Here is a 15468-nt window from a genome sequence, read left to right as displayed (position 1 = left end):
TCCTACTGCTTCTTCTCCTCTTCCTTTTTCTTTTCTTCATCTTTATGCTTCTTTTTTTCTTCATTCTTCTTCTTCTCCTCTTCCTTCTTCCTCTTTTCCTCTTCATCCTTCTTCTTTTCCCCTTCCTTCTTTCTCTTCTCCTCTTCATCCTTCTTCTTCTTCTCTTCTTCATCCTTCTTCTTCTTCTCCTCTTCCTTTTTCCTCTTCTCTTCTTCATCCTTCTTTTTCTCATCTTCATCCTTCATCTTCTTTTCCTCTTCCTTTTTCCTCTTCTCCTCTTCATCCTTCTTTTTAGATCCTTCTCCACTTCCTTTCTCTTCTCTTCTTCTTTATCCTCCTCTGCTTTCTTCTTCTCCACTTGCTTCTTTGCTTCCTCCTTTTTGTCATCTGCTTCCTTTTGCTTTTCTACCTATTATCCCTGCTTCTCTTGTCCTGTTGCTTCTGATGGTGTATCTTGAGTAACATTTTCACCATCTCAGGCATCTACATCAATGGGGTCCATTTGTTCTATGACCAGTTCTTCTTCACTGTCATACACTACATTTGGTTTGCCAGTTTCCGGTTCTCGCTCAACTTTTCTATTGGCTTCAGCCACTTGATGCATCTTAAGAGCTTCTTGAGCAAGAGTATGTGTATCCTTGATCACTTCTTGACCCTTTCCTTCCAGTAACAAGAGTCTTCTTCTTCTCATGAAGAAGAGGCCTTTGTATTTATTCATAACTTCAAAAAGTTCTGAATTAGATACATCAGGAAAATGTTGAACAAATATTTTCTCCCTCATTTCCTGTTCCTTTTCTATGGCAATGCACCATCTATTGTCTAAAGAATTATACAAAGAATCTGGTGTCTCAGATCTAATTTCTGAAGGTGACCGGTCATTAACACACAAATACTTAATGATTTCCTATTCAACTGCTTCCTTTTCATCATCATTGAAGTCATCAAAACAATCAATTAAATCATTCAACACTTTTCTCCTAATGTTCTTTATAGTTCTTTGACAATGTGTCAAAGGTTTGTAGGAAGAAATGTCAATATTTACCGGTGCAGATGATGTCGGTTTATTCTTTGTCTTTTTCTTTGTTTGCCTAGTCTTCTTCTTAGGCGGTTCTTCTGACATAGTTTCTTCTGAGTCAGGTGTATTTCTTTTTGTCTTCCGCTTCCTCTTGAAGACTTTTGCAGGTGTCGCTTCAGGTTTCTTCTTAACTGGTGACCGCTTGGTCACTTTGGGACTGGTTGCAGTAATTGGTGCCGATGCTGAAGGCACTGCCTTTCCTTTCTTTTCAGAGGGTTCTATAACCGATGCAACCCTTTCCAAATAGGTGTCTCTTTTCCTTAGGATCAAGGGGTGAGGCGATTAGGGTAGAAGCATACCCGTCCAACATATCATACATCACCTCATAGCCCATAGGCTCCAATTCTTCCTATCTAGGCTCAATGACCTCCATTATGCATTCATCCACTTTGATGATAAAGCAGATTTCCTCTTCATATTTCTTGGCAATATCACCGGATATCCTTATCCTTTGGCTCATCTTGCACCTAAACTCATCAAAGTATTTGTTCAGTTCTTCCGAATAGCCAGTTCCAACTGCTTGTAGGCTCTCCTTGATTTGTTTTGTTACCAGTTGGTCGGCAGACCACTGAATATCACCTACTCCTGGAAAGTAGCCTTGAAAGTAAAAGAACAACCCAACCAGTAGTTGTCTGAACTTGAATCTCAGTGCATTGTCCTATTTGATTGACTTAAGATTCAACATAAGTTGTCTTTGCATACAGGTGCACAGATCAAATGATGCATCCTCCTTGATCATCCCGTAAGTGACATGTACCACTGCAGCAGAGACAAAATTAATTCTGCTGGCAGAGAATGTCCGGTAGCCTATCACCATGCAGGTATACTTGACCAGATCATCCTTGATTGAATTGACGGTCATTCCACGTGAGTCGCTCACTGAACCGATGAGCTTGGACATTTCAGTCTTGCTAACCTTCCTTAGGGCTGACACTTCCCCTGTATTGCAGAAACCGGTGACCGCATGAATTGCTTCCATGTGATATCATGTGTTCTCTCAAGGTACATCTTGTCACCATGAACTCTGCTCAGAATGATTCAAATGTGGTCATCTATGAAATCCTCTAGGAAGTAAACTGCATTGTGAAGTTTCTTCTTCTCCAAGATGCTATACTCTAGTTTGATATTTTTATCCTTCCCACAGAACAGACCTACTGAGAATGGATTGCGAGAGATCCTAGGGCTTCAATTTTACAATCTATATAATCACAAATGTCTTCTTCCACTATCACACCAGCCGGTACTTGAGACAAGGCATTATATTTCGACTTTCATTGTATGAAGTCCATAGAATCAATAGTTGCACTAGAACTATCATGAGATGCGGAAGCCATGATAAAACAAAAAACTCGAGAAATACCTTTCAGAAATCGAGAATTTAGGGCTTGATAATTCCACTTCGCCTCACACTTCGTCGGTTGCTGAATCACTGCTTTGAGTTCTTCTCTTGATCGTTTGATATTTCCTTCTGAATCTTCTTCAGGGTTTCGAAATTTCTTTGAATCGCAACACAAATCACTTTTTCTTCACTCTGCACTTGAAAAACTTCTTCCCTCGAAAAATGATAGTGAGAAATGATTTGAAAATTCCTTTTAAACATATTCCTCACCTACCGTAATAAATGCTCCACCATTAGGGCATAAACCCTAATTTTCCTTTTACCATTTCCGGTCTTCTACTAACTGACAGATATCTCATACCAGTTAAGGTCTTTTACCGATGTAAACTGGGGGTTCGAAGTATTTATCCATTTGCTCCCCCTAAGCTTTTCTGATGTTTAGTTTGTCGGTTCCATGATTTCCACACTAGGTGCAGAAACTGGTTCATCTTGCAACACCGTTGGTTTCTTTTTCCAGGTTTTGTTCATATCCACTTGAACAGTTTCAATATCAATCTTTCCTTCCAGAGTGACCGGTATGTCATCCGATATGTTCTTTCTTGTCCTGCAGAATCTGGCAATGTGACCCGGTTTGTTGCAATGATAGCAGATCATTCCAGGTGCTCTCCAAGGTCCATTATTCATGTTTCCATTCTTCCTTGTGCATGTTGCAGCTGTGTGACCATGACCATGGCAAATCCAACAGTTTTCTCTCCATCCAGTTGCTGCTTGATAGCCACCGCTACCTGACTGGTGATTAAAGGCATTGAACCGGTTGTGATTCCGGTTCACAAAAGGTTCAAGACCAACTCCTTGAGTCCTCTGAGGATATCTTCTAGTGTTGTTCATAACAGACATGCATTCAGATGCTCTATGCCCAAACTTGTTGCATGCATAACAATTACCATTGAACTTATTGGATCTAGGTACATTGTTTATAAAGTAAGGAAAATTATTATAGGCTCTACTCCTACATACATTAGTAGTATGTCCTTCTTTAAGACAGTTAAAGCAAACAGGTTTGAACTTTTGCTTACCTTTGCCTTTGAATGTCGGTTGCCTCATTGATGCTTCAACATTTGCACCAGAGGTCTCACCTTGCTCATGACTGGAGTAACCAAGTCCATTAGTATTCTTGACAGGTTTGGTTGATTCAAGCTTTTGCTCTAGCTTGATAGTACTCCTGTTGAACTTAGCAAGTATTTCCTTTGACTTAGAGAGTTCTTTGGAAATAGTAGCATTTGTTTCCATCAGGTTTGCATTCTCAGAGATGGCTATGTTCAGTTCTCCTTGCATGTCTTCCTTTTCCACTTTGCTCGCATGGAGTTGAGCAGTTAGGGCACTGATCTCTTGCTTCAGCTTGGAGATTTCATAATCTTTGTCTTTAACCAGATCTTCAACTTTCCTCCGGTTCTCAAGCTCTTGGAACATTTGAATAGTCAGTCCTTCCAACTCTTTTCTTGGGTTAGAATTGGATTCATTCAGCTTTTCTACTTCTTGAATTAGGGCTTCCATGTCCGCTTCATCAGAAGAACTATTTTCTGATAGCTCCATCAACTTTTCAACATGTTCTCTCCTTTTTGCATGAGAGGCCTTATATTTGACCATAAGATCATCATAGGCTTGCTCAGACAGAGTGAGCTGATGAGTAAGTTCCCTCATAGTGTATTCCCCCATATCTCTTTCTAAGTGGTTAAACTTATAGAAAGGTTGGCTTTGATACCAATTGATGAATACTAAGAGGGGGGTGAATTAGTATGCCAAAAATTACTGTACTTAAACACTTTACTAGACTACCAGTAAACCGGTAAAACAGTTTAGCAGACAAACCGGTTAGCACACATGCAAACCAAATAGCAAATAATACATTCACCCACAGAAGCACAAACACCATAACACGAGAGATTTTGATGTGGAAACCCAAATGGGAAAAACCACGATGAGATGGAACTCACAAGTAACTATTTGCAGAATAGGAACCAGATCGGTTAAGGTCATATAATGTTCTTTACCAGAACATATCCTGTTAGGAGATAAGTTTGATTAAAGACTACCTTGCTAGAGGATTTTAGATCCACAGATGTGAACCGCCTTGTTAGAGGATTTACAAAAGGCTTTTGGGCCTACTCGGTTAAGGGCTTCAGACTTGTTGAAGATGTGAGTAATCAACAAGTGAGTGATCTAGCAAATAGCACAGATTGCTTGGTTAGATCCTTGATATCTTGTTCCTAATGCATTCCAGCATTACTTCAGCCTTCAACACATTCACACTCTTTCTAACTCATCAACCACCTTAAACTCTAGCAACTCCTCAAAACCCTAGACATGATGTCCTTATAAAGGAATCTGATTTCATGTCAATCCAATAGGATTGATTACAATACAATTTCCTAGGTTCAATGCATCTAGGCACATTCTGTAACACAACACAAAAAGCACCATTAAAGTGTCAGCACCGCCAAACAATCGGTGGATGGTAACTCATCACAAAATGCCGGTTGGTAACTCATCACAGAGTATTACCGGTTCATACAAAATACCGATTGCCGGTTTGACAAAAATGAAGATTGAGAAATATGTGTTATGCCGCTTTGATCCTTTGTACTGCTTGAGATCCTCGAACTGCTTGGGGTCAACATACTGCTTCAAACTGGTGAACACATTCTACAAAACACCGATAGTCTAAAGACTATAATGCATCATACCGGTTGGGAACAATTATCGGTTGAGCATAACCCATACATATAAAAATGATCTCAAATCAAGTGTGTGTCCATCAATGACAATCACAACATTAATTATCAACAATGCCAACAACATTAGCTAGTCTCATAAAAATATCATTGAAATTGTGCCTCATCTGGGATAAAGCATTTTCCCATGATTCCAGTATGTTAGCAGTGTACTCAGAGGTAGACATCAACTAGGAATAGAATTCTTCCATTGAGTCTAGCGTGCAGGTTTCAAGAGTAGCTAGAATAGCTTCTACATTGGAGTAGGCTCTCTGAACAATGTCGACTTGCGAGGTGAGCTGACTCTTGAGCTCTCTTAGAGATCGGAATCCCTTAGCCTTCTTATTATCATTCATGTTTAGTCTGTCATGCAGATCATCTATAAACCGATTAAAGGCATGAATGAAGTCCTGGAGTGGGACATATGCCTTGCATAACCTTTCCATTTCCTACTCGGTTTCATCTTGACTGTTAGAAATGTTAGATTAAAAGAAAGTAACATTGGAGGTAGAGGCAAGATACTTCCCTCCAGATTCAATAGCTTTCTTCAATAGACTTCCATTATGAGATAAAGCCATTTTGCCACTTTCAATGTTCTTAGCCAGTTTATCTCCATATTTCTTCTTGTGGCTCTTCTTAGCAGATATTTGAGCAGCATCTTCAAGTGATTTGATTTGATCATATGCATCTGCAACTAACTGACCAAGTTTGCTGATGGGTTTAGGAAGATGTGCAACAACTGTTTCCAATAGTAAGCCAGATAAAATTTCTACTGTATTCTGGATTGTCTCTACCTCAATCCTTTGCTCTTTTAGTCTCTTCTTGTGTGCTCGAGATTGCATAACATTAGCAATCTTCATCATTTTTGATGCACTCAAAGTGTTCATGTCAATGGATCCTGAGATACTTAAAGAATCACCATCATCATCTTCAAGTAGTTTCTGCTTCGCCGGTTCAGGGGTACACTCTTGATGATAGCTCTTTCTGTGTTCTTCTCTATTGTATCTTCAGTTAGCTGAGTGACAACTTCCTTAGTAGACTCCTTTTGAGTAGTTTCAATGACCGGTGGAGATTGGGGTTTCTCCAATTGTTCAGTTGTCGGTTCATTGTCCACTGTGAGTTGAATACCCGGTTGTTCAACTAATGTAACCTGTACTTCAATGATTGTAGGAGGATCCATATCTGGTGCAATAATGTCTCAGATAGGTCTACTATGTCCTGAAAATATTCATCAGCAAGAATAATGGAATCATCCTTCTTCTTGATTGGATAGACTACGTCAGCTTGAACAATTTCCTCTTCATCCATTTCCAGTCGAGGAACATCATCTGTAGTAACATCCTTTTTGCTAGAGTGGATGACTTCTTCCCTCTTTTTGATTACTCAAGCTAGCTGATGTGTCTTAGACTCAACAACTGACTTGTTTGCTTTAAGAAGCTTCAATCTTCTCACTTTAAAATCAAAATATACTTTGTATTGCTCAATTAAAGAACTAATTCCATCCGATGATAGATTGGGAAAATATTGTACAAATATTTCATCAAAAATCTTCTTTTCCAATTGAATTGCTTCCTCCCATTTATCTAACAGAGTATTATACAAAGAGATTGAAATATCTTTCTCCAAATCATGTGGAAATCTATTGTAATGACCCAAATAAGTAATTACCTATTGGATTACTTGCTTTTGCTCATCTTCAGTAAAAAAATTAAAATATTTTTTTGACATTATCAAACCTATTTCTTTCTAATGCCTTCATTGTCTTCTCAAAGACTATGTCGGGTTTGTAGGTAGAAATATCTATAGGTGTAGTTGCCTTCGGCACTACCTTTACCTTCTTGGGTGTTCAGTCGGTTGCTTTTTCCTTCTTTGGTTCTTCTTTAGAATCTGTACCCTCAGATTCTGGTTGCAAAATCAATTTCTGATTTCTCTTCTTTGGTGCATTCTCCTTCTTTACATATTCTTTAGGCGTTGGTTCCTTCTTGGTTAGGACACTCCGAGTAACCCTTGTGGTCTTTTTCACAGGAGATTTTTCATCAAACTTCTTTTGCTTTCCTTTCACTTTAGCTACAGGTGCAGTATCGGTTTCAGTTGGTACAACTTGGACTGCCAAAATGTCCAATTTTGCCTTCTTTTTATCTTTAGGCGATGCTAACAGGGTATTAGCATAGCCGGCCAGTAAATCATGATTAACCTCATAGCTCATATCTTCCATCTCTTCCTCTCTAGGTTTAATTGCTTGCATCAAGCAAAAGTCAGTGGTAACCATGAAGATTATGTCTTTTGCAAAGTGTTTTACCACATCTTCAAGTAACCTCATTCTCATGCCCATCTTTTTCTAAAATTCATTAAAATACTTGTTCACGAAAGCTAAAAAAGATTCTTCACAACCTCAATGTTGTTCTTGATCTGTGCATTAACCGATTGTTCCTTGGACCATTCAATATCTCCAATACCCGATAGGAAGTTTTAAAAATATAAAAATAACTCGGCTAATAGCTGACCATATTTGAACTTTTGTGTGTTGTCCTTCTTAATGGATTTCAAATTTTGAAATAATTGGTCTCTGATGGCTTCACAAATATCATAGTCTGCATTATCAACAATCATTCTATGTGCTGTGTGAATTGCTGCAGATGGAACACTGTTAAGTCTACTGGAGTAGAATACCTGGTAGCCTATCACCATTGCTACAAGTTTCACCATAGGGTCTCTAATATTGTTGATAGAGAAAGCATGCTTATCAGATGTAGAACCGGTTAACTTGAAGACAATATCCTTTGAAATTCTTCTTAACACAAGAATTCACTGGTTGAGTAATAACCCGTTACAACCCTAATAGCTTCCTTGGTTATTGTATGGGTCCTTTCCAAATACATATTCTCTCTGTGGACTTGACTCAAGATGATTCTTATGTGTTCATCCTCAAAATATTCAAGAAAATATGTGGCATTATGAAACCCTTTTTCAAAAACCCTAGCATATTTGGTTTCAATCTTTCCGCTCTTATCAAAAAGTGATTTCAGCTGAGTATAGACGTGTAGAGTTCCTAAATCTTCTATCTTGCAATCTATATAGCTGGACAAGTCACCTTTGACCACAACACCACTCGGGACTTGCGATAATGCATTATAAGACATAATTTCATCTGCCTTTAGAGCTTCCTCAGGCTCAGCAGTGAGCACCAACCTTTCTACAGACTTAGAAGAAGATGCCATTCTAGTTAAACAAGTTTCAAAGCGGTATACAAAGAAATACCTTGTATCTGCATGTCGCTCTGTTTCCCAGTTGAAAAGTCCAAATGTACACCTGTTCGCCTCTCTGCAACTTTCGATTCAACTTGATTTCTCTAAACACGAAACAATTTTCCAATTGACAACAAGACAATCTTGTTCTGCTTTGAAATTGCTTCAAATTTATCTTTCGAAAGAGTTAGGGTAAAAATGATAAAGTAAAACTTGTTTTTATCCACTTTACCGACAGTAATAAATGCTCGCACTTTAGGTTACAAACCCTAATTTTTATTTACCGCTTAAGTGAAATACCGGTTGATAACACGTTAACAAAAAGTCACCAAAAAAATTTTACAATTCAAAAATTTTTTCCCGCTCATTTTGTGAGGGGTCTGGAGATGTTTTACCATTAAGCTCCCCTTAGCCGTGCTAGACAAGCTTAAGTCACCGGTGTTGGATTCTCTTCACTGGGTGAAGGAACAATTTATTCCCCAGGCGAGTCATCACCTTTCTTTTTCCAAATCTGATTCATATCTTCTCTGGTTTCCTTGACATCAACTTTCTGCTTACCTTTTTGATCCTTAAAAGAGTTGACCGGTTTGTTATTTCTTGATCTACAAAACTTTGCTAAGTGCCCCGGTTTGTTGCAGTGGTAACAGACCATACCAGATGATCTCCAGGGTCCTGCATTTCCTCTTCCTGTTCTTCTTTTGCAGTTCATAGCCACATGACCAAAGTTATTACAAAAGGTGCAAACAACATTTGTTGCCTTTTCCATTTCGAATGGACTAAAGCGGTTGCCATAGGATCTTTGCCAGTTCCTGTTTACTCGGTTATCAAAATTCCTTATCCGGTCACCATTTGGTCTAGAATGCATGTGTGATACAGGATTGTTTGATCCATATCTACACTCAATATGTCTATGCCCATACATTCCACACGTGTAGCAATGACCTTCAAACTTTCTAGACACATACCTAGCATTAGTATTGTAATTTGCATTTATGTTAGGTTTGTTTTTACAAACATTTGCAGTATGACTAGGCTTGTGACAAACAAAGCAGACATGTTTAAAAAACTTCTTACCAGTAGTCTTATTGACTTTAGGAGCAGTTTTGTTCTTTGTACCAAAGGATTCACCTTTTTCAGTTGTATGAAAACCAAGTCCAGAGATATCACCCTTCATTCTCTGTGATTGAATTTGTTCTTCCGACATGGTAGAACTTTTGACGAACTTCTCCAATTTCTTATTGGTTTCAGTAAGATTTTTGACAAGATCTTCATTATGCTTAGATAGGTTCTCTTTCAGAGACGATGCCAACTCAAGGTCTAGCTTTAGGTTCTCCTTTTCTTCTGTTTCAGCAATCAAGTCCTCATGTATAGTGTCTTTTTCTCATTTGATCTTTATGATCTCTTGATCTCTTAACTTGATAAGATCTTCAACAACTCTTATGGCTTCCAGTTCCTGACTCATGTGGATAGTGAGACCTTCTAGCTCTATTCTTAGATTTAGTTTTTCACCGTTCACCTTTTCAACTTTATCAGCTAAAGCTTCGATATTGGCTTCATCTGAAGAACTATTATCAGATAGTTCTAGCAGTTTTTCAGATAGCTCTCTCCTTTTGACTTGAGAAAATTTCAGTTTGCCCCTAAGGTTTTCAATTTCATTTCTGCTAGCTGCTAGCTCTCTAACCATCTCGAAGTAGCTCCTGTCCCCCATGGTAGTTTCAAGATTCCCTTCTAAGCGGTCAGGCTTCAAAGAAGTTAGGATCTGATACCAATTGATGGACTTGAAAAGCATTGAGAGGGGGGGTGAATCAGTGACACCAAAGCAAACACTAACCGGTAGATGAACTTAACCAAGCATTTAAACAAAATACATGCTATCCAAAATGAAATAACAACATCCACATAAAGTAGAACATCAACCATAACACAAGTGTTTATACGTGGAAAACCCAAATAGGTAAAAACCACGGTGAGATGTAACTCACAAGTTAACTATTTGCAGTAATAGATAACTGACTGGTTAAGGTCTTACAAAGTGCTCTGCTAGGAGCGAATCTTGTTAGAGATCCCAAGCTTGATTAGAAGCTTATACCTTGTTAAGAGTAACCTCACCGGAGGACTTGAGAATCCAAACTAATGGATCACCTTGTTAGAGGATTTGCATAATGAAGCTTGTTAGAGCTTACCTGGTTAGGGGATTTGATTCTGTTGTAATGATTAGAAAACAACAAGAAAGGTTTGATCTGTTCTGAGTAGCACAAGACTTTCTTGATCAGATCATTCTAAGTACATTCAACACTGCTCTTCATCTTAACACTTATCGCTCTTCAACAAAAGCTTTCACTCTTTATGCATATCAGTATTCGCATAAAATCCTCTCCTATATCAGTTCTCTTTTTTTTAAAATGATTCTCTAAGATATCTTTAAATAGACATACAAATCTTATGTCGGCCATAGTAAATCAAAACACAATTTCCTAGGTGCAGTGTATCTAGACAAGTAAACATAACTCATCACAAAAATGACCGTCAAGAAAATAGTGCTGGTAACTCATCACAAAATCAGAGACGAGTTATAACAGTCAATACCGATTGGAACAAAACATGTGAATCGTTGTCCTAGAATTTTCCATTTGATCTCCATCTTCATTTTCATCTTCATTTTGATGCTGACTTAATGTAACCACAGGTTATCTCTTAAGCACATACTAGTTGACACAGAGTACCGGTTAGAGATAGACCCTAAACATACCGGTTAACAGTGTAAACCAGTGAAGTTACACCGGTAGTCAATGTAATCATATGTGTGTGTGAGACTATTTCATCAATGACAACAAGTGATGAATACATTACAATCATCATCAAGCCAACATTATGCATGTGCTTTGCACACTATTTTGGGCAAATTCGCCTAGGGTTACTTCATGCAGATTTTTGGAGCTTGTCTTCTATATATTCTTCTCTCCTCTTCATTATTTTGGGGGAGTTCTTTCTTTCCTCAACATGATTGTAAACTGATTGTGGTCTCTTTTATGCTTAACGACAATAATGTAGTTCATAATTATGAGTTTGTAGTAGCAACACTCTTTCAACTCTCAATAAAATAACATATTCCTTCTTGATACTTCTTGTCTGGTGTTGAATGAAAGATATTGATGATTTTTTTTGTGATTCATTCTTCGAATTGTTTAATGTTGTCTCTTTCAAACAATATTAATTCAGGAGGATGCACGGTTAATGCAGGTTATAGATTGTGTAATCTAATTTTGATGAGTTTGTATTTGTGAAGATAGTTTATTTTCCTTCAAGCAAGCTTTTCTAATCAAGCCCTTTCTATGAAATATTTATGTGTTCACATATTCAGTTGAGTTGTGAAGTATTCAGGGTTATTTGTTGAAGGTTTTTGTGAGTTAAGCAGTTGCAGGTCTCAGAAAGAATATTTGGTGCATCACCTCGTAGGATAGGTTTAATTTCAGTATTCCTTCTATCCTTTTTCTCGATAGAAAGTTATTTGCAAGAGATTCATCATACGGGAAGTCGACCTATAATTCGGAGATTCACCTTCACTTTGAACAACCCACGAGCTTGAAGGTGTTTCCATGTTTCACAAGATTGCTGAGCTTTTAGTCTAGCATCACAAGTACAATCCTTCGTGACAACAGGTACTCAAAGGCCCCCACACTCACAACACCAGTCTTTTGGTGTTAATTATCCAGGCAACTTAGAGGGGGGTGAATCAGTTGACTACTTAAAATCTTCTTTAATTCTTTCACAGATCCAGAATAACCAACAAAATTAATTAAAGCAGATATAACATGAAAACTCATACACAAAACAGATCACGCAATGAACACCAGATATGACATGGAAAACCTAAGAAGGGAAAAACCACAAAGAATGTTAGTTCTCAATATATAACACTGGTTAAGATGATTTTTACAAAGGGTGGCTCACTATCCATAAAGGCTCACTATTGAAGGAAGAGGAAAGAAAAGAGAATCCACCCCTAAAACATGAACTACAATATCAGAATTGCTTTTGGTGCCTCTGAACAACACACTTCGCATATCAACATCAATCAGATTTTTCTTTTCAGTCTCGCACATATTTCATGTCTCAACACAATCAGACCATCTTCTTATATATACTATCTCCGGGAAACATAATCATCTAAGTTGGCCAAACAGAGATTCGAAATAGGTCATCGCTAAACATTCTGGTGGTGGGAAGGAATGAGAAGTAGACCTTACCAAAATGCACTTCATTGGTCATACCAACACATTACATCCATCACAAATATCAAACCCAAATCATGACTCATATGCTACACAAATGCCGCTGCTCATCCTCGAATTTTGGATCGAACCGGACCCAAAATAACACTACCCAACTTAGCAAAAATAAGAATGAAACCAAAATTTTGGATTGAACCAAACCACAAGCAACTACGAAGCTACCGAAAAGGCAGTTAATAGCTTTATAGCCCCAAACTTGAGGGAGATGGCAGTTAAGGAATTGAGAAGGCTGGGGCCCAATGCCCTCTAAGGTTGGTTGTTGACACATTTCCAATAGAAGAAATTATCAAAAACAAGGACATGGTAGACACCATAATGGCCTTGAGGGATGGTTCGAGTAGAAACAATTTAGAAACATATGAATACATGATGAGTTTAAATGGGAGCATGTTCTCAACTTATCAGTTGGAGAGATCCTAGGAAGTCGTTGAGGCTATCTGGACCCTGTTTTTCTCCTTTTGTTAATTGTTTGTAGATATTTTCTTTGTTTTAATGGAAAGGGCGCTACCCCCATGACAACAATTTGCTTAAAAAATATATAAAATATAATAATAGTATCATCATCAAGCTTATCTACTATAAGGTTTAAAGTATTTGGCTTTCTAGAATCTATTCTCATGTTCGATGATTTTTTAGAATCACTATCATTGTGATCTATCTTGATGTATATTGAAAATGAAACTCAATTAAAACCTAACTCTAACATTAACAATGAAGAACATAAAACAAGCAAAAAAGAAAAAAAGAAAAAAGGGTTCAAAGCCTAAGAAAATCAATAAAGTAAAAATTATACTTATGAATTCATTGCAATTACCAATTCTAAAAACACTACCAATCTTTAAATTTACAAAGTACTCAAATCAAATTTACTTTAATTAGTAAATCATTTGAAAATTTTCAATTAGGCTTACTATTTAAAAAGAGTAATAATTCAATTAGGATTAGGTAAGGCTTACTATTTAAAAAGAGTTATAATTGAAATTTACTTTAATTAGTAAACCATATGAAAAATTTCACTTAGGCTTACTATTTAAAAGGAGTTATAATTCAATTAGGATTAGATAAGGCTTACTATTTAAAAAGAGTTATAATTCAATTAGAATTACATACACTTATTTAAAATTTAAGTTTGAATTAAATATATCTATTTTAAGTTTTAATCAAAGATATCTCTCAGCGTACTTTGCATATATTTCTAAAGATAGGTATGCTAGTATATATTTATTATGTTTTTAGCTTTTATATACATAATAAAAACATGTCAAGATGCCTTGGTAGCATTCTAAATATATTTCCATTAATAAATTTTTAATTAAATACCAATAATAATAATTATCCCCATCGAACAAAAGCCTTAACCACACCATACACAAAAGAACTACATGGAAATGGAAATAAAATGGAAGGCAAAAATGTTAATTGCTTAGTTAAGAACCAACTCACATCAACTTAGGTGTGAAATAGGAAGATGGATGATACCTAAAGAGGAATGAGAAGATGGAAGATGTTGATATTGCACTTAAGGGATACAAAATGTCATTACATCATAGAGTGTCCAACCTATAATTATATTCAGATCAACTATGTTAAGACACTAAATGTAAACACCTTGAGTAACCTATTTGACAAAGAAAAGATAACAAGAGTTGCAGATTTTCTAATCAAGATACATAGTAGAAGATCCAAGATGCGGAAGGAAGGGAAGGTTTAACAATCACAGTATTTTGTTTGAGCTTCGTTTGGACTTTACACGTTTCCTTTATTAGTTATCCGTGGATCCCATAGATTATTTGACCTCATGAACATTACTAAAAACATTCATTCAATCGTAAATTGAAACCTATTCAACTATAAATCAAAGACTAAATATTTGTTCCTCCAACAAAGTGGCCTTTAGACATGACCCTTTTGTTGGTCTTAGACATGACCCTTAACTGTAGTGTGGAGTTGGGAACTTGCACGTAATTGGACCATAACAAGCCATTCAAACTGATTAACTACAAATAACCAAATTAATGAAAGAGTATAAAGCTAGACGGTATGAACAAATGAAAGAACGTCGTCTGTGATTGGTTTGTTTTGGTTCAGGGCAGAGGGGACGATGGCCAAGGTTTACTCATTCGAGGAGGTCTCCTCCCACAATACCCAAAACGACTGCTGGATCATCGTCAACTCTAAGGTATCGTATATACACAGTTAATTTGAATCTCCTCTAGATATCTGATAGTAACTTTTCAATAATGGAGACTTCTATGCCGGGGACTGGCTTCAATTTGAACTCAGCTCTTGGGCTGTTTCGTTAAATCGGCCAAAACTTTTGTTACCGATTTGTTTCAAAAGAAATAAATCATAATTAAATCTAAATCATAATTAAATCTACTTTAAAGGAGAATTTGAAAAAGCACTTCAAATATCTGTTGGATACTCAAACATCATTGATAGCATTGCGATTGTAAATCATTAATCTAAAGTATGGAGGGAGGGTGGAGGATGAAGGGAAATTCAATCCATAACAGTGCTATCATAATTAATATTTTCTTTAAGAAGGGTCTCAAAGGAGACTGGAACCTGGGAGTTAAAAACATGGTGGTATCCAGATACACAATATTTGTTTGACTGAAACTCCAATTTTTATTAATTAACAATATGTATTTGTTATTCTTCTCTTGAAAAAGCACTTTAAATATCTGTTGGATACTGAAACATCTGTTGGATACTCAAACATCATTGATAGCATTGCGATTGT

The 15468-nt window shown here is 36.9% G+C and overlaps 1 protein-coding gene across 1 annotated transcript in view; it reads left to right on the top strand.

Moving 5' to 3' along the window:
- Nucleotides 1-14746: 14746 nt before the first annotated feature.
- Nucleotides 14747-15468, top strand: part of LOC131029763 (cytochrome b5) — a 98528-nt gene continuing 97806 nt past the window's right edge. The window contains exon 1 of the mRNA XM_057960412.2: nucleotides 14747-14901. Coding sequence (XP_057816395.1) covers nucleotides 14824-14901 — 78 coding nt within the window. The 5' untranslated portion in view covers nucleotides 14747-14823. The remainder of the gene's footprint in view (nucleotides 14902-15468) is intronic.

Source organism: Cryptomeria japonica, chromosome 9 (assembly GCF_030272615.1).
Source record: "Cryptomeria japonica chromosome 9, Sugi_1.0, whole genome shotgun sequence".
NCBI classification, from domain to species: Eukaryota; Viridiplantae; Streptophyta; class Pinopsida; order Cupressales; family Cupressaceae; genus Cryptomeria; species Cryptomeria japonica.
Note: the sequence above shows the minus strand (reverse complement) of the source record. Positions and strands in the feature narration are given on the sequence as shown.